Consider the following 20,815-nt stretch of genomic DNA (forward strand, 5'->3'; position numbering starts at 1 on the left):
GCATCACTACAGACACCCTGGTTCGATTCCAGGCTGTATCACAACCGGCCATGATTGTTCTTAACTGACTCGCCTAGTTAAATAAAAGTTAAATGAATATACAAACAATTGGTATTATTCTCTCTCTTTATCTGGCGGTTGTATCTGTGTATAATCAGGTATATACGCTGGTAAGACCCTCTTTCTCTCTTTAATGATATTCTGCCACACAGTCCAGTCAGATTTACAGCTGAGGTTGAATATTACCGTCCCCCTCCTACCACCACCCACCTCTACCAGTCACTCCCCCTAGCCCTGTATTCATATGCCCCATTTTCTGCCAGCTGTGCTGGGACAAAAGAGACCGTGGAGATGGGAGGGATTAGTGGCTTGTGGATGGGTCTCTTGGTCCACCATTTCACTCTTGGTCTGAAGGTCTGAATAGAACAGAATAGGAGGAGGGGAGGAGGAGGACAGGGGGCAAGGAGGGGTGTTTTGTTGGGGGCAAGGGGGGGCAGTAAGTCTTTCTCAATAGTGTGATGTCTGGCTGAAAAGGAAAGCTGTTTGGGGGAGGGGGTCCAAGGGGAAAGGAGGGAGAGAGAGAGAGAGGACAAGAGAAGGGTAAGGAGAGAGAGGAGGTAGTTGCTGTCTATTCCACTCCCTGCCTTCTCCTCTCTACAGCCTCTCCATGCTGGTCCCCGCCTGCCATTCAAGTTTAGTACAGTTCTGTTATGACTTATGTAATTTTAGCAACCCAGTGTTGATTCGTTCCCAGCCTGCCCTCTGAGTGCGTTTAATAATGTCTGGCAGTCAGAAAGTAGCCTCTGTTATCACACATGGCTGAGGTATGAGGCCGGCGAGACTGATTGGTTTGTCAGAGAAACCCATCCATAGAAACAGTGGCTGTGTGTGTGTGTGTGTGTGTGTGTGTGTGTGTGTGTGTGTGTGTGTGTGTGTGTGTGTGAGTCTAAAATCAGCAGCTCGTATCAGATAGCAGTGGAAAGGAAGCAGTATGAAAGAGAGAGACAGAGTGTAATGTTTACAGTTCATTTTTGTATTGTTTATTTCACTTTTGTTTATTATCTAAACATAAACATATGTTTCCCATGCCAATATAGCCGTTAAATTAAATTGAATTGAATTGAGAATGTGAGAGAGAGACAGAGAGAGAGAGAGCGCGAGAGAGAGCGGGGGAGAGAGAGAGACTGTGTAAAGGCCATTAGCTGAAAAGGACTGGGTGGGAGATTGTCAGCATTTAAAAGATAGAGAGAGAGGGAGATGTGATGTGATGACTACATTCACTGACACACAGCTTCACTACGAGAGAGAGAAAGAGCGAGAGAGAGAGAGAGAGAGAGAGAGAGAGAGAGAGAGAGCTTTGGAGGGAGAAGAGAGTGATTTAAGAGGTATGCAGAATGACACAATGGTTTGAGAGAGATGAGGTTGTTTTTCTTCTGGACAGAACTAGTAGGGTGTAGGATTTGGTCATCACAAACTAGTTCAACCACACTATCCCAATTACATAGAGACAAGGACCGTGTGTGTGTGTGTGTGTGTGTGTGTGTGTGTGTGTGCGTGTGCCTGAGCGTGTGCGTGTGTGTGTGTTCACTCTGTCTCAGTATACTGAATCTTTTCAGAGTACCCGCGTTGCTGCGTCGAGATTAGGGAAGATGTCACACAGACTGTCTGTCACACATGCTCCATACACACACGGGTAAAAACAGGACTGAAACAGAGAATACAGATTCACACTTTGTGTTCCCATATGTGCATATAGTGATCTGTTCTCCTAATCCGATTACGCTCAGCACATCACCAGTCTGGACAGATAGGCCTTAACACTGCTAGAGGAGCAGCAATGCACTGTGTGTGGGTGTGTGTGTGTGTGACTGAGACCCAGGCAATGTGTGTGTAACAGAGACCCAGACAGTGTGTGACCTAATCTGGCCCTGGCGTCTCTCTGAGTCACACAGGAAGGAGAAGGGCCAGAGTTCCTCAGAGCAGTCTGTTCCAATGCCTTACCAGGGGGAATCGTCTGTTCGTTTCGATTTCCTTGTTCTTCGTAAGATTATCACACAATCACCCACGCACAAACACAGAGGGCAGCTTTGAGGTCAGTTACGAGCCAATATGATTCTTGTAGAGGCTTCATTAGGATCCCATTAAAACATTCCAGATCTCTACATCAACATTCCATAACTCTACCTAAATGTTCTGTTCCGGAACCATGTGGGAAGGTAGAGGTCAGATTGGGGTGACGTCTGGGACAGAGACAGGAAGTGGCACAGGAAGTGTAGAACGAACACAACGTCAGGGGGAAATGGAACAATGGCAGTCTTTGCGATAAACACCACTCGTACGCGCACACACCAGATGAACTATAGCCCACGGTCTCTCTATGCAAAGTCAATATTAACAAACTGGACAATCTTATCTTTCAGAGTAATTGGATTATCAACTCAAAATAAATGGACTATCAAGCGAGACCACTAGTGCCATTTAGATAAGATGTTGCGGCAAAGGAGAGAGTGTGTATTTATAAAGAGCGAACACACTGCAGGTAGTTCAGCTCTCAGAGGGATGAGACTTCTGTCTGATTAATTAAGAAAGCAGCAGAAAAGGAGAGGGAGAGAGAGAGCGGCGCAAGGAACTAAACGGTGACTTGGTTTTGCAGTTGAGACCAGTGTAAAAGCTGTATTAGAGTTCCATGTCTGGAGAACTTCTGATTAGTGCTCTGATCATTGTGAGTTATATGAGCAGACTGTGTGTGTTTGCGTGCGTGTGTGTGTGCGTGTGCCGCATGCAGCATGCATCGGTGCATGCGTGCATCCGTGTTTGTTCTAAAGCTGTTCCCCCTGGGCACACATGGTGCTCCAAGCCAAATCAATGCAGCCAAACACCAATTTAGACCAAATGAACATTCCATTCCTCATTATAAATCAAACACATTTGAACTAATCAACAGGCCTACATAGGTGATAATGGACTAGAAGTGGATTAGTTAAATGGTCTGAGCAAAGCAGCGAGATCTGTCCCCAATCCCAAAAACCCCTCTATCTCTCTGACCTTATTTATAATACTACTAATAATAATAATTTGGTGGGGGCTTATATTTGTCCTATTTCATGTACAAGTGTTTATTATACGCGTGTGTGAATTGGAAATGTGTTTTTTGCATATCCTAACTCCCCCTGGGAAACCCTCGGAGAGTGGGGTCATGGCCAGGGTCTGCCAGTGACCCTGGAGCAATTAGGGTTAAGTGCCTTGCTCAAGGACACATCGACAGATTTTTTACCTCGTCGGCTCTCGGATTCTAACTAGTTGCTAGGATACCTGCCGCCTCAAGAAGTCTATTTTGTGTTTATAGTACGGAAAAAGACGGAAGCAATATGGTTGAAGCTCCCATAAACCCATTTGAGGACTTGTTGCTTACCTGGTTTCTTCAGATCTGCCAACAGTGAAGGGGCTAGGTGGGGCCAGGCTAGGGGCTGTTTTCAGCCTGTGTTGAGAGTGAGAAGGTAAAGAAGACATGATGACTTCTCTCCTGATGGAATTGTACTGTCTCTGGCTGCAGTATTTCTGACACGCAACATGTAAATAACTTATTAATGATTCACCCCCACCAAATGTATCAACATATTCTCCCTTCTCCAATTGACTCCGTATCTAATGGATGAATTACTCCAGAGCCAGATTCAATCTGATCCCATCTTGACACTCATGCCAACCCTCTCTGTGCCGCTCACGGTGCCCTCTGTGCCGCCCACCGTGCCCTCTGTGCCACCCACCGTGCCCTCTGTGCCGCTCACCGTGCCCTCTGTGCCGCTCACCGTGCCCTCTGCGCCAGGTGATGTTCTCTCCCTCCAAGCTGATTCATTCAGTCTTGGAACGTCTACCTGTCACCGGCCCGGTCGTTATGGCCATTAACGGCTGTGTGACTCTCTCTTTCTATTGGCCACCAGAGGAGCTTTGCTGCAGGAGTGACTGGTGCACTTCACAAACTAGATGGCATCACGAGGAAGGAAAATGATGTGGATATAGTGAAGCAACATCTCAAGACATCAGTCAGGAAGTTAAAGTTTGGTTGCAAATGGGTCTTCCAAATGGACAAGGACCCCAAGCATACTTCCAAAGTTGTGGAAAAATAGCTTAAGGACAACAAAGTCAAGGTATTGGAGTGGCCATCACAAAGCCCTGACCTCAATCCTATAGAAAATGTGTGGGTAGAACTGAAAAAGCATGTGCTAGCAAGGAGGCACACAAACCTGACTCAGTTACACCAGCTATGTCAGGAGGAATGGGCCAAAATTAACCCAACTTATTGTGGGAAGCTTGTGGAAGGCTACCCGAAACGTTTGACTAAACTTAAACAATTTAAAGGCAATGTTACCAAATACTAATTGAGTGTATGTAAACTTCTGACTCACTGGGAATGTGATGAAAGAAATAAAAGCTGAAACAAATAATTCTCTCTACTATTATTCTGACATTTCACATTCTTAAAATAAAGTGGTGATCCTAACTTACCTAAGACAGGGAATTTTTACTATGATTAGGAATTGTGAAAAACTGAGTTTAAATGTATTTGGCGAAAGTGTATGTAAACTTCCGACTTCAACTGTATGTGTGTGTTTGTTTACTGATCAGGTATGTTATAGCTGGTTTACCTTGTGAAGGCGACGTGGGGGTCTGAAAGGTGGGAGACTGCATATGAATAAACTGAGGATTAAATGTCCTGTTCCGTTTATGGACAGTAAAATAACAACAACCTCCTGGGCCTGGGTCACGTGACACAGCTACTGGACTCATCTGCTAGCCAGCAGTACTGTGGGCTGCCAACTGTGTCTTTAAAAATAGATGACACAATAAAAGAGATATCCTTATTGAATTATTTATGTGGACCTTTATCCTTGGAGACAAGGGTGGGATATCCACTACCTCTTCCAAAGGGTGACATGCTTAGGCCAAGGCTACCTCGCTGTAGAAATGCTTTATTTTGATCAGCTGTTTTACCAAGCCGATCTCCGTAGCACACATGCATGCAGTGAAGCACCTACATGGGGCGCTGTTGAGGCTTCTGTGGAAAGATGTGGCAGTCTTGTTATTTACATTTTTTTTACATGGCGGAACACAAGTATATATAAATAATATACAAAGGGCATTTGGGCTAGGGGGCGGGGCTAGGGGGTACAATATCACATTACACAAGGACCTTAAGAAACATACATACACTTATAATTCTAACAGCTTTTTTGTTAGTAGAGTATTTAATTGTCATAAAATACAGTTCAATTTATTTTTTTAAGGTAAGAAATGTGGTGTTTTGTTTGTAAATTTACATTTGTGACTATGAAATTTGGCAAAAAGAATAATTCAATTAATTACATAAAATTGTTCAACTTATTTCTATCATAGGTAAAGAATCCAAGCAGTACATCTATCCACAATAGTATAAAATCTTCATAAATGTGTTCAATTATAAATCTACTGATGTCTTGCCACAGATTCCTTACCTGAATACATTGGCAAAAAAAGATGCAACACCGTTTCTGGGTGGTCATTACAAAAGGTACAATTTGAGTTGATGTTTTTTTTTTTAAACTTCTTCATATAGAAGTTGGCAGGATAATATTTATGAATATTGTCCTTAATTTTGTTAACAAGTAGGTATGTGTGTGGCGACATCCAACCTTTTCCCCCACAGATATTATCAATAAAACCGTTCCAATAAGGCATGACATAATACAACATTCTGCTGAAACAAGGTTCGTATCGCTCTGTTGCTGAATGGACCAGAAGAGAAACAAATCTCAAGTCAACAGGTCAACAGGGTTAATGGAAGGTAGGTTCTGAGGGTCAGGTCTTGACGCGTTCCTGAATAATAATGAATAATAATGAATAATAAATGGCATCTAAAACAATTTCAAAATCTTTAGGTGTTACAGGGACCTTGTAAAGTTATAAGAATTCCTTATAACTAAGAAAAAATACCCTCTGCATTTACCAGTTGGCTCGCCAATAGGATATTACTTCGGAACCAATACTCTAAAAACAAAGATGTGCCAGTCACAGACAGGTGCAGCGCGCTGATGACATCAGTTATCAAGGAGGTCATGAGGCGCGGCCACGGTGTCTTGGACTGTGCTAAATGGACATTTCGCACTCGGTGGAAAATGACCCGAACTTCATCGTATCTAGTGCTATATTCATTCGACTTGCCATTAGTAAAATGTTATGTCGTCCCATGGGCAGCAACATATGTATGGGGAGAATGACATTTGATGCCTTCTCTCCATGTCTAGGCTATTTACTATATATTCATATTTCTAATCGTGGATGGTTGTTCATTTCAACATAGGCAACACACTCACCTAGCTCAAATCTGGCTAATCATAATTTTGTCGGTTAAATATATAAATGAATTTACCCCCCCTGGAGTAGTGGGAGGAGTCTAGTGGCTTCGCACTCTGTCCTGTGCTTCGGAAGCAGATTACCTCCGGAGACACTGATCACCCCACAACCGTTGTGAGTGACAGTGATGACTGACAGCTCTCGGAAGGGGACGACGTGAGCACGATGGACAGTTTGTAACTTTGCTTTTGTAGGGGAACGTCAAGTCCACATTCACGGACCAAACTACGGGACTATGCCCAGTGCCGATACCGCTGTGGATAAAAGTTTATCAGAAGTAGAGAGATATAACATCTGCGGCGAAATGGTAAATATGCCTTCCTGGTCACATCGTCTGCGGAATGACAGTGACTTGCTGTAACGTATCTGACTGCGTCTGTAGAGCTAGCCAACATTTGTCACGTTTGATATTCGGTAGTATACTAGCACTTATTCGTGGCGGTTGTAGTGTACAATATCGGTAATATGTATAATCTATGTTGTTAGCGAGAGTAGCAACAACCAGTTGTCTCTATGCGAATTATCCCAACTAACCGTAGCTAACAAAGTATTTGGGCTATAGTTTATCCGTGACTGAGTCGAGTTCGGAACCGTTCCATCGTGCAGCGCAGTCCCAAGTGTTGGGGCGACTTGATTTGGAAATTATGTGCACCGTATCCATTACATCATGTGAGACGTTGTAGTTAATTGCAACAGGACATGTTTAGGAATCTACTTTAGGAATAATTTCAGATCATTCCATAGTTAGACAGGCTGTTTGTAAATTGTGGTCATTTATTGCTTTAGATTTGTTTTGTATCTAGCCAACACATGTCTAACTGAATGTGTTATTTATACACTCAGTGTTTGTATCTGTTGTTTTGACAGCCAGGTATAAACCGGTTAGTCAAGGATTTGTACTGCTGGGCAGGTGTTTCATTGACTGCAACAGCAGCTCTTTTCACAAAACACAACTTTGCGTGCGACCTCTGTCAAGTGCTCGTCCATGAACACAACAACTGTTGAACAAATTTACGAAGTAGATTCTATTCATTCGGTTCCTTTACCTTAACGGTTTTGTCGGGAGCAAATGTGCAGCCAGATGTTTGTGGTGGACGTGGCCCCTAAACGCTTTGCTTTATACGGTCATTCCCACTCTGTAGTTTGCCACGGTATAGTTGTTTTGTCCCTGGTGTTTGTGTTCATTCTTAACTGTAATGTCGTGGGTGAGATACAGTGACGAGTTATACTTATAGAACAAACAACACTGATAGCTGATCCCCATACCATGACCCATTTAGGGGATAGGCTATGCAAAACTAAATCGAGCTATTTATCCTAGTATACGACAAACCACCCCCTCAATTAATGTGTGAAAATGTAAAGAAGTATATGTAGTCAGGGGTCTAGCTGGTATTCAGCTATATATCCCTTATAGAGGGTAGGCATAGGGGAAAGGGTGCAGCTTTTGTGAGGGAGAGTCAAGGGGAAGGCAGGGGGATGGCACTGGCATATTCCACATATTCTATCTGACAGTGGAAACCCTTGGTCGGTAACGGCTACTGGAGTGGAAAGGAGCGTTTGGGGGCTCTTGCCAGCCATCCATACGTTAATTTGCGTGGCTGGAGAGTGGCGGCTTGTCCGTGAGTCAACCGGGACGGGATAACCCTGGCTGGAACAGACTACGGAGCAGGGAGAGGAGATGCTGAGAGACAGAACATACTCTTTTCACCCTCCCTACTACACATGCCCCATATTTTCATTACAGGATAGTTGTTTTGCAGTTAGAAGGAAAGTGGCCTAGATTTAACATCCGCATATAGCATTTACATTATGGAAGACAAATCCATATGTTGTTGTTATCACTGGTGCTGATGACAACACACACACACACACACACACACACACACACACACACACACACGCTGTAGCCAGCAGCACTCGTCAGTGTGTGTCCATTTGGCATCTGTCATATAAAAACGGTGCCCCTCTCCTCTCTGCCCTGCCACCATCCCCACTCATTTATATTTAACTACACACACGGACTGAAGCTGGCACATTTCACTGAATAAAAATTGATTTCAGAGAGCGAAAGCTTTCAAACCCTTTACATCAACAGAGATGCTAGAATTGTAATCTGACAAACAGGCAAACTGACAGAGAGACAGACATGCAGACATTGTGATCGATGGAGGGTGTTATTAAGGTTGAATGTTATTTATTCATTAGTGCCTCGCTATTTATTCATTAGTGCCTTGCTAGTCTTTCCATCTTAAGTACTGAATACACAAAGGTCAGCTCCACCCTGTGTGTGTGTGTGTGTGTGTGTGTGTGTGTGTATGGTGTAGTGTCGCATAGTGTGTGTGTGGTGTAGTGTCGCATAGTGTGTGTGTGGTGTAGTGAAGTGTTGCATAGTGTGTGTGTATGGTGAAGTGTTGCATAGTGTGTGTGTGTATATGTATGTAGTGTGTATATATATGTAGTATAGTGCCGCATGTGTGCCTAATCTATCAAGTTTATGGGGAGAATATGCTGTTTCTGTCTTTTCTCCTCTGTTTAACTAGAGAAGGTTTTCCTGCCTTGCTGAGAAAGAGAGGGAGACTCGTAGAAAGAGCGAAGAAGGGATGGGTTGTCTTTTCCTTTCACAACTCCCTGGAAGTCTGCCCTTGGGCAGAGTAAGTTTCTTAAGGCTGTGTTTTTCCCAGCCTGCTCCACTCAAGTACAGACTGGACTTTTACTGCCTGAGGTCTTATTCCAACGAGACACAGGAATAAAAATAATGTACGGATGGGTTGTGTGTGTGTGTGGTATGCATGTATGTGTGTGAGTGAGCGAGTGTGTTTGCGTGTTTGTTTGTGTGTTTGTTTGTGTGTGTGTGTTGCTGAGCTGTTTTTGGCAGTGTAGTAACAGGCCATTAAATAGTGTGTTGTGAGCGCAATTTACTGTGGCCCCGGGGCCAGTGCATCGGAGAGAGAAGTGGCTGATGGCACATTCCAAAGGCGTTAATGGCCGCTTGGTCATCAGAAAAGAGGGAATATCAAGCTAGTCGGATTGACTACTTTCTGGTATCTTTTTCTATGGTGCCAAAAGTGAGAAAAGGATGGATTGAGGATATATTGGAGATAACAGCCAGCTATTAGAAATACTTAAACTATCAGAATGCAGGGAAACCAGGCAGCATCTTTATAGCAGATTTTAAGAAAGCCTTCAATAAAAGTATGACTTGAATGTATTTCTAAGTGCCTGGATTATTTCAACTTTAGAGAATCTCTTATAAAATGTATAAAAGTAATGTATAACATTCCTTTATGTAACATTATAAATAATGGTTATTTCTCTGAAAATGTTTTTGTTGTCAGGAGGTGTAAAACAGGGTTGCCCTCTTTCACCATACTTGTTTGCTATGGCCATTGAATTGTTAATTATAAAAATCAGATCCAATGATAAAAGTAAGGGGTTAAAAATTAATGGATTAGAAACAAAGGTATCATATGCTGATGATTCAAGTTTCAATCTTCAACCCTGAACAGTCTTATTGAGGACCTGGATAATGTCTCCAGTTTATCTGATTTAAAACCCAACTACTAAGTGTACTATATTACGGATTGGGTCTCTAAAAGTCACAAATGTATAAATTGCGATGTGGTCTCCCAATTACTTGATGGTGCTGTTGATGTGCTTGGGGTATACATTACAGGAAAGTTTAATGATCTTGCAACTGTCAATTTTGATAGAAAACAGATAGGACCTTGAAACCGTGGAAAGGGAAACACCTGTCAGTCTATGGGAAATTACACTGATTCATTCTCTAGTGATATCACAGTTGACACAGCTATTCATGGCTCTACCAACTCCAGGATAATGCTTTTTCAAGTTATATGAGCAAAACATTTCATTTAATTTAGAATGGAAAAACAAGTTAAAGTTAAACCGGTATATTTATATAATGAATATGAGTTTGGATGGCTACAATGATTAAATATCAAGGCATTAAACTTCTCTCTTAAAGATTTTATTATACGGAAACAATATCTAAATCCAAACAGGGTTTTCCAGTAAGCTGCTAAAAGAGGCACATCCAATGTTTAAAAGGGGTCTCTGTGCTGTTATACAGATTAAAACTCAATTTCCGATGGATTGACAATGGAACCGTGTTTAAAGTATCTTTTATTTTTAAATGAAGTTATACAGAGTTGGCTACAATTCTAATTTTATCCTCCAGAAGAGGCAGAATATATATTACAGCAAATAATATGGCTAAACTCCAATGTACTGATGGAGGATGAACCAATTTTCTTGGAGAGAATGTTTAAGGAAGGTACCCTGTTTATGAATGACATTGTAAACAACGACGGTAGAATTATGTCATACAACAAATGAATCCAGGTGAATGGAGATGTCTGCTCAATACAAAATTATAACCAACTCATCACAGCTCTGCCACAAAAACTGGAAGAGGAAATTACTTAAAAGAGAAAGGAATTAATTATACTGAACACAAATATAAATCCAACAATTTCTACAATTTTTACTGAGTTACAGTTCATATAAGGAAATAAGTCAATTTAAATAAACGAATTGGGCCCAAATTTATGGATTTTACATGACTGGGCAGGGGTGCAGCCATGAGTGGGCCAGGGAAGATAGGCCCATCCACTTGGGAGCCAGGCCCACCCACCAGGGAGCCAGGCCCAGCCAATCATAATGAGTTTTTCCCCACATAAGCTTTTTTTTACAGACAGAAATACTCCTCATTTTCATCAGCTGTCGAGGTGGCTGGTCTCAGACGATCCCGCAGGTGAAGAAGCTGGATGTGGAGGTCCTGGGCTGGTGTGGTTACACTTGGTCTGCTGTTGTGAGGCCGGTTGGACGTACTGCCAATTTCTCTAAAATGCCATTGGGAGGCGGCTTATGTTTAGAGAAATTAACATTCAATTCTCTGGCAACAGCTCTGATGGACATTCCTACAGTCAGCATGCCAATTGCATTCTCCCTCAACTTGAGACATCTGTGGCATTGTGTTGTGGAGAAATGCTCACTAACAGGGATGTAAACAAATTTGTGCACAACATTTGAGAGAAATTAGCTTTTTGTGCGTATGGCCATTTTCTGGGATCTTTAACTTCTACTCATGAAACATGGGACCAACACTTTACATGTTACGTTTATATTTTTGTTCAGTATAATTTGTCTGCCACTAATCAAAAAATCCTAAATGGCTTAAGAATGCTAATATAAATCGTGAAATGTATCAGTTTCACAGTCAAGAGGGTTGACAACTATGCCACATAAAATTCAAGATAGTTGGGAACAGATTTCCGATGTCCCAATACCATGGCATCGGGATTATGAACTGATAGTTATTTTCAATTTAAGCTATTATATTAAATTCTCGCTACAAACAGAATGCTCGGTATATGGGGTATTCAACAGTCAGACCGGTGCAGACTCTGCCATGCGGAAACAGAATTAGTAGAGCATCTCTCTTGGTACTGTCCATCGTTGGCTTGTTTTTGGAGTCGGGTCCAGGAATAGTTGTTATGCCATAATGTCAGGGTGCTGCTGTCAGTCAATAGGAAATAATATCGTGCTCTTGGGTAAAATGTACATTTATGGGGCAATTTCAGCAGAAAGGTTGCAGGTGGGGAGGTTCAAGTCCCTAGTGAGACACCATGGGATAATGATGGGGAGGTTCCTAGTGAGACACCATGTGATAATGATGGGGAGGTTCCTAGTGAGACACCATGGGATAATGCTGGGGAGATTCCTAGTGAGACACCATGGAAGAATGATGGGGAGATTCCTAGTGAGACAACATGGGAGAATGATGGGGAGGTCCCTGGTGAGACAACATGGGAGAATGATGGGGAGGTTCCTAGTGAGACACCATGGGAGAATGATGGGGAGGTCCCTGGTGAGACAACATGGGAGAATGATGGGGAGGTCCCTGGTGAGACACCATGGTAGAATGATGGGGAGGTTCCTAGTGAGACACCATGGGAGAATGATGGGGAGGTTCCCAGTGAGACACCATGGGAGAATTATGGGGAGGTCCCTGGTGAGACACCATGGTAGAATGATGGGGAGGTTCCTAGTGAGACACCATGGGCGAATGATTGGGAGGTTCCTAGTGAGACACCATGGGAGAATGATGGGGAGGTTCCTAGTGAGCCACCATGGGAGAATGATGGGGAGGTTCCTAGTGAGCCACCATGGGAGAATGATGGGGAGGTTTCTAGTGAGAGACCGTGGGAGAATGATGGGGAGATTCCTAGTGAGACAACATGGGAGAATGATGGGGAGGTTCAAGTCCCTAGTGAGACACCATGGGAGAATGATGGAGAGGTTCCTAGTGAGAGACCATGGGAGAATGATGGGGAGGTTCCTAGTGAGACAACATGGGAGAATGATGGGGAGGTTCCTAGTGAGACAACATGGGAGAATGATGGGGAGGTTCCTAGTGAGACAACATGGGAGAATGATGGGGAGGTTCCTGGTGAGACAACATGGGAGAATGATGGGGAGGTCCCTGGTGAGACAACATGGGAGAATGATGGGGAGGTTCCTAGTGAGAGACCGTGGGAGAATGATGGGGAGGTTCCTAGTGAGACAACATGGGAGAATGATGGGGAGGTTTCTAGTGAGAGACCGTGGGAGAATGATGGGGAGGTTCCTAGTGAGACAACATGGGAGAATGATGGGGAGGTTCAAGTCCCTAGTGAGACACCATGGGAGAATGATGGAGAGGTTCCTAGTGAGAGACCATGGGAGAATGATGGGGAGGTTCCTAGTGAGACAACATGGGAGAATGATGGGGAGGTTCCTGGTGAGACGACATGGGAGAATGATGGGGAGGTTCCTAGTGAGACAACATGGGAGAATGATGGGGAGGTTCCTAGTGAGACAACATGGGAGAATGATGGGGAGATTCCTAGTGAGAGACCATGGGAGAATGATGGGGAGGTTCCTAGTGAGACACCATGGGAGAATGATGGGGAGGTTCCTAGTGAGAGACCATGGGAGAATGATGGGGAGGTTCCTAGTGAGACACCATGGGAGAATGATGGGGAGGTTCCTAGTGAGACAACATGGGAGAATGGAGGGATGCATTAGAAGAGGAAATGGTAGAATGGTGATTTACTGGGAGAGATGGGTTGATCTGTGGCTGTCTGAAGGTGGAATTGATTGGAATAATTTTATACACAAATGTACAGTATAAAAGGTCCTCCAATCAGGGGTGGGGATGGGATTATTGGATGTTTTGTGTTTCACTATTTATGTTTTGTGTTTTGGTTTCATGCTGTGAGAGGTGTGTGTTGTTCCTGGTGGTTATGAGCGGGGCCTTGCCGGCATCTCGGGGCGGGTGGGGGCGAGCGCAACCACTAACCAGAACGCCCACGTTAGTATTGTTGTTGTTTTAAAGAAAAATAAAATTTGATAAAAAAACAAAAAAAACTGTCCTCTCAGACCAAATATAAAAACAATCAGGGCAATAGTTCTACAATAGGTGATTAAATGAGCCAGCCTTAAGGGAACAAGCGCTTGAGTTCTCATTTAATGTTGCAGTTGTTTCCCAGGGCATCATGCTACACAGACACTGTTTCAGTCTGGATGCATACAGTATTAATGTCTACAATGAGCCTGCCTTATCTGACCACCTCAATCAGAGAGCCCACATACCTCATACTACTGTCCAATCACCAATCACCACAAATCACTGAAATTAGCTCGGTCTTACCTCTGTGAGAGAAAGGAAGGGCGAAAGAGGGAGAGGGGTAGAGAGAGAGAGAGAGAGGGTGGGAGGGAGAGGGGTAGAGAGAGGGTGGGAGGAAGAGGGGTAGAGAGAGAGAGAGAGAGGGTGGGAGGAAGAGGGGTAGAGAGAGAGAGGGTGGGAGGGAGAGGAAAGGCCTCAATGTATTGAATTATGGGTCCCTAGTCTCTGAGATGCTCCATTGGCCATTATGGTGAGGGGTAGCCTAGCAGCTGTCATTCCCTTCTGTTGTCAGGGCAACCACAGGAGTTTCACCCCTCCCCCCCCCCCCCCCCCCCCAATCGTATACAAGCTTTGCCGCTGATATCTCTTTCTATGCTCCCCATTCTCTCCCTCTCCCCTTCTCTCCTCTCTCTCTGATGTCTCTGTGCATGAATGATGCTCAAAGGCATTTATTCACTTTGGGGGTGTTGCTCTAAAGCTTCTCTCTCCCTCTCTTTATCCTGTCTCTGCAAGATCAACTGTTCTGCCTCTCTCCCTCTCTCTTTATCCTGTCTCTGCAAGATCAACTGTTCTGTCTCTCTCTCTCCCTCTCTCTTTACGCTGTCTCTGCATGATCAATTGTTCTGTCTCTCTCTCTCTCCCTCTCTCTTTGTCCTGTCTCTGTGACATCAACTGTTCTGTCTGTCTCTGTCTGTCAGTCTTTCTGTATCTGTCTCTGTCTGTCTGTCTGTGTACCGTATTCATGGACTCGCCCTGAGTTGGGTGGGTAGGAAATGGGTTATCCATGGTGTTTGGGCTAGGAACTCTGGGAATGAGGACAGAGTTATAGCCATCGACGAGAGAGCGAGAGTCCTCAGGCAGAGTGGCGTGTTGGAGGAAGAAGAGATGAAGAGGGAATCTAGTCAGAGCAAACAGGGGTTTGATTTAATACACTAAAGTAGCTACTAGCTAGACTTGGCTGAAGCTGTACATATCTGGACCAGGTTGGCAGAATCTTTTTAGGTATTTCTCTCTATCCCTCTATCTTCCCTTCTCTGTGGATCTCTGTCTATGTGTGTGTGTTGTTAGATTAGTGATTGAGCGTGAGCTAAGCCTACAGTGGACAGACACGCACTAACAAACCAACAGAGATGCCGGGTATAGTGAGTAACACAGCCTCGGATTAACACACACATACGCACTCACTCATCAAAAGGATTTTCTGTATCACCGAACTGTCTTTACATATTATAACACAGGCTCAGAGCTGACTGGATCTTTTTAATCAGTGATTATAAAACCAATCTCTACCTGTAGAAGCTTATGTGATGATGCAAATTATTGCCGGCCATAATATCGAGTCAAGTAATGGCCATACAGCCCAGCTGTCCTCCCCTCAGCTGCCCCCTCCCCTGTGATTTACACTCACAGGAATACAGCTGGTTCATATCAGCGAGCTACTTCCACTAGATTAGTGTGAAATCTACTGTACCTACAAACACATTCAGTGCTATTCAGTTACTGTACCATACACATACACACAGCAAAGCTCACAGATTGAGTTGACTAGATCAGTGTAGATTACGTAACACACAGGGGAGTGGTGTGTGTGTGTGTGTGTTAACGAGAGCAAGCTAGATCAATTATCTGCCCATTGGTTACACTGACACATTTGCACATGTGGACGCCAAGTCGGTAAACTGCTTTCCTAAGAGCTCTGACACGTGTGTGTGTGTGTGTCCTGTGCCTGCCATGTGCTGCGCAGTACGATGTGTTCGTCATCAGAACTCCAAAGATGGACAGTCTGTGTTGTGTGAGTGCATCCATGAATCCACGTAAGTCCACCGAATCTGTTACCTTTTCATCTGAACTATCTGTTGCGATCGGGAGAGTGGGCCATCAGTTATTGTTTATAGTTATTACTGCAGAGCGCGCGGTTTGGAGCGCACGCTTCAGACCTATTGTTTAATCTAAATGGTCAATGATCACGGCCCTACAGATCATCACAGGTCAATCATGCCATCGATATATGGTTAATATGTAATGAAATTACATGTACATATGAAGACAAACTTGAAAGGGTGAAATATGAAACGTCATTGTTTGCTGAACTGATCCATTCTGATATCAAACTGATGGGGATTATAGATTGAATAACCGATCACTGATTTAATTATTTGTATTAGCCTTCTCATGAATATTATGACTCAAGGATGATTCCTATTGACGTCTTAATGAACTGAATTGCTGAATCACCTAATTATGTTAATAATGAATGAATGATTGTTATGATTTGATTATGAATTTGATTGGATACATGTTATTTATTTCCTTTGTGATGCACCACAGACTACCCAGTAAATATACCACTTTATGGTTAAAGGATTTCCTGCCTCAGTCCATTCCTCTGTCACCTGACCCGTGACCACCCGTTCACCTTCACTGCCAGTCATCCTACCTGTCCAGCTACTCACACAGATTCCACTAATCTTTCAGGCGTACAGAGGCCCATTATCAGCAACCATCACTCCTGTGTTCCAATGGCACGTTGTGTTAGCTAATCCAAGTTTATCATTTTAAAAGGCTAATTGATCATTAGAAAACACTTTTGCAATTATGTTAGCACAGCTGAAACTGTTGTCCTGATTAAAGAAGCAATAAAACTGGCCTTCTTTAGACAAGTTGAGTATCTGGAGCATCAGCATTTGTTGGTTCGATTACATTTGTGGGTTCGATTGCAGTCTCAAAATGGCCGAAAACAAAGACCTTTCTTCTGAAACTCGTCATTCTATTCTTGTTCTGAGAAATGAAGGTGAGAAATTGTCAAGAAAGATGCTGGCCTTCTAGGCAGAGTTGCAAAGAAAAATACATATCTCAGACTGGGCAATAAAAAGAAAAGATTAGATGGGCAAAAGAACACAGACACTGGACAGAGGAACTCTGCCTAGAAGGCCAGCATCCCGGAGTCGCCTCTTCACTGTTGACGTTGAGACTGGTGTTTTGCGGGTACTATTTAAGGAAGCTACATTACAACAGGATTCACTGTTACACTTCAACTCTTCTCCTACTCTCTTTCTATCTATCCCTCTTCTCTCTTTCTTTAGGCCTAAATCAATACGATTACATGGTTACACTTGTTCAACTCTTCTCCTACTCTATCCACCCTTCTTCTTTCTCTTTTTATAGCCATCCCTCTCTCACCTCTCTCCATCTCTTTATCCTCACCCACCTCCCTCTCCATCTCTATGTGCTCATCTTTTTCTTTCTATCCTCTTCTCTCTCCATCTAAAAGAGTGTGTTTTGTTGAGGGTGGTGGCTGCTGGGTAATCTTGGTTCTGGAAAAAAAGAGATTAAATGTCAGATGACAGAAAGGAGAGGATTACATCTTTTCAGGCTTTTCTGGTGAAGAGTTCCTGCCACCCCTCCCTCCCCGATGTCTGTGGACTGTGTAGCCTTATTTATCCGCCAGAGTTTTAATTAGTGCGTGTGTATATTGTTCTCTGGGTGACTGTCTAGTCATAGTAGAGCTCTCCATTTTGTAAATTGATGTTAAAGGTCCTTCTCAATATCAATCAACTCATTTCTGGGTAACAATTAAATACCTTACTGTGATTGTTTTCAATTGAAATTGCCCCCAAATAATTTGTGGGGAGGGGAAAACTAGCTTTTATTGGCAGAGAGGTTTGGAATTCTCTTTCTTATTAGTTTATTAACTAATTAGAGCTTAGTGATGTCACCAGTCAGGCCAAAACTCCATCCCACCAAAACAGGTTGAAATATATATTTTTAAACAGCTCTTACACTAAAAGGGAATTATCATTTTCACAGTATTATTCCAACCTCATAGTTTGGAAATAAATATAAAATAGGAAAATCTAGTTTTTGACCGCACTGGGCCCTTAACAGTCTATTGATTTTTCTAGGATGGATCTCTCTCTTTTTTTCACCTCCTCTCTCGCGTACTCTCTCTCTCTCTGTTACATGACATTCTCTCCATCTCCCTCCATCTGAGTGCTGACACAGTCCTTGGCATGGCTTTGGGGACTCTACCCTCTTTACGTCTCTATACGAGTGTGTGTTAATGTACTTGGCCCTTAGCAGTGAGATATTGAGGGCTGTGCTCTACTTGCTTGGGGCCTGGTAAACCACCCTAAATTAATTAGAGACACACACTCCTCTCCGGGATGCGTCCAAGTTGGTGCTATTGAGACCTCTGGGGCTGATGTGCTCCACTGCAGGCCCGCTAAAGGCTCATCATTTATCTGTACACTTAACAAGACAGAGAAACTGGAGGAGTTTGTTATCTCTAGCTTAGAAATTGGCTTTCATACTTTGATCTCTATTTCTCACGGTCTCTCTCGTTCTCTTTCATGTTTAGTTTTTTTCATGTTTTCTTGTTTCTTTTCTTGTTTTCTTTCTGGTTCTCTTTTTTGTTTTGTTTCTTGTTTTCTTCCTCATTCTTTCTGCTGGAACATTGTCAAAGAAAGTGTGCTTCCCAGGAGGGATGACTCCCTGACACACAGTCACACACACACGTCCTAACCCTCTGTCACGTCAGTGTTTAGCCGGTTATATGGAAATTCTCTCCACTGATGATTCTCTCCACTCATACACAGGGAAGTGGGCAAGAGAAGAGCAGCTCAGTGTAGCATAAATACCATAAACACTCTTCCATCATATGGTACAGTCTGTGGATATCCTGTCCTGTGTTACCTGCATTCACTATGTGTGTTTAGTGTATACACTGCAGGTCAGGGCATGTAGCAGTAACCCAGGTATGTTTAACTACTGGAGCCCAGCCCAGGGGTTGACCTGATTTACTAGTACGTGTGAGTGAGTGCTCGTTGAGTGTAAAACCAAAGGTAAAGTTGCTGCAGGACCATAAATGTAATCAGAATTCCTTTGTCTTTGACATTTGCCTAAAGTCTGATAAGAGCAGGACTCTGGGCGTTTTCTATGGTGCCGTGCAGGACACACACACACACACACACATAGAGTGAGCGAGAGAGAGAGAGAGAGAGAGTGTTTCTCCCTGAAGTGTGTGTGTGTGGGGGGGGGGTTCTCCCTGAAGTGTGTGCTGATTTGCAGACCGCAGAGCGAATCAGTTTGGTTGGGTCTGGGATCTGGTCAAAACCGGTTCTGCTCAAATCAACTCATCAACTTCATACTAAACTGGATTATTCTATTCAGATATACGCTTGGGGGCGTGGTTACAAACTCAGACCAGCAACCAACTGAATATTTCCCTGTCCCTAAATTGTTATTTAATCATACCAGGCGAGTCTGTGGCATTGCTTGACTTGGACTGAAATAGGTTCCGATGCTAATTTTGTGTGCCGGTACTGTTTATATTTAGGCGCAGGAGCTCCATAGTACTTTTTCACTAATATTCTATAAGAGGAACACGAGCTCAAGCAGTAAAACATTTTAAAGTAGCGGTACTTAGCTCCGCTGAGCTCCTGTCCAAGTCGAGCATCGGTCTGGGGACCTCTTTTCATTCACAATGCTAGCCAGGCTAAGAGGCAGCACAGCAGGCAGAACCGTTCAAAACAATCACCAGACAAACAGTAGGCTAGTAGACAGTGGAGTTAGAACAGGCGTGGGTGGGAAGTGGGAGCAGAGGAGAGGAAGACTAGTAGCCCAGAGGGGGATAAATACACGACAGGAATCAATGATTTATATATACACCCAACCAGAACAATCACCAGACAGACAGTCTCGGACATCAAAACATTTAAAAGTCCTATTTTTCAGGTCTTTGTGGTAGCGCTGTAGCAGATGGAGGGAGCAGTGTTCTGAACTTAACTGCTGAATGGTTGATATATTGTTATACAGGGTGAGTAGGTATGCAACACATTTATTCTGTGCTTTGATTTGCAAGGCCATGGGTTGACAGAATGATGCAGTGAGCCTGGCCTCTCCAGTGTTTGAGGAGGCTGTGCTATAAACGCTGAACACTGTGGAGTGTATAAACCCTGTCTGGCCCTGCAGTCCACAGACAACCCCTATACCCATAGCAGTCCATTAGCACTTCATGTAGATTGGAAAGAGTTGGGAAGTTCTGCTATACACTACAGTAAGCAATATGGTAATATCTCCACCGTGCCCTCTGATCTGCTATGTGGAATTCTCAGTGTCAGATTCAAGTATGGATACTGTAGGTGGCTGGTGGGCTGGTTGTGTATGAACCAGAGGTGTGGTACCGCAACAGTGTTACTGTCAAGGCTGTGGGTAACTGGTGAAAGGAGGCAGGTGCAGGAGAGCTGAGATGCGTGGACAAGGTATTTAATTCAAGAAAACACCAGTATAAACACAATACTATGGTGCTGGAAAAATACTGGTACCATGAAATAAACGGGCTTAATAACAAAACCCGGCAGTAATAATCCCAGCCGTCAGATACAGCCTTACAATAAAACAAACACAAACATGGGGGAAACCAGAGGGTTGAATAATAAGCATTTAATGGGGGAATTGAAACCAGGTTTGTAAAAAAAACAAAGACAAAACAAATGGAAAATGAAAAGTGGATTGGTGATGGCTAGAAGGCCGATGACGCCGAACGGCGCTCGAACAAGGAGAGGGACCGACTCCGGCGGAAGTCGTGACAGTTACTTAACTCAGAGTACCTGTGATGTCGTAGATCGTAGTGATTAGGCTGTCGGGTAATGCTGTAGTAGAATGGCTGGCGGGGTCATGACGGGTCCACTGTGAGGTCAGTTCCTGTGAGCGACGGCTCGGGGGTAGTTTTTA

The 20,815-nt window shown here is 43.6% G+C and overlaps 1 protein-coding gene across 3 annotated transcripts in view; it reads left to right on the forward strand.

The window, feature by feature from the left end:
• LOC110490442 (transmembrane and coiled-coil domain protein 3) overlaps positions 1 to 20,815 on the forward strand; it is a 39,215-nt gene that overhangs the window by 10,279 nt on the left and 8,121 nt on the right. Inside the window, exon 1 of one of the 3 annotated variants that reach the window (XM_021563834.3) lies at positions 6,467 to 6,697. The exons of the other annotated variants lie outside the window; for them this stretch is intronic. Coding sequence (XP_021419509.3) covers positions 6,626 to 6,697 — 72 coding nt within the window. The 5' untranslated portion in view covers positions 6,467 to 6,625. Of the gene's footprint in view, positions 1 to 6,466; positions 6,698 to 20,815 lie in introns of those variants that run through there. 3 annotated transcript variants of the gene reach the window in all.

This window comes from Oncorhynchus mykiss, chromosome 15 (assembly GCF_057628025.1).
Source record: "Oncorhynchus mykiss isolate SJ-2025 chromosome 15, ASM5762802v1, whole genome shotgun sequence".
In the NCBI taxonomy this organism is placed as follows: Eukaryota; Metazoa; Chordata; class Actinopteri; order Salmoniformes; family Salmonidae; genus Oncorhynchus; species Oncorhynchus mykiss.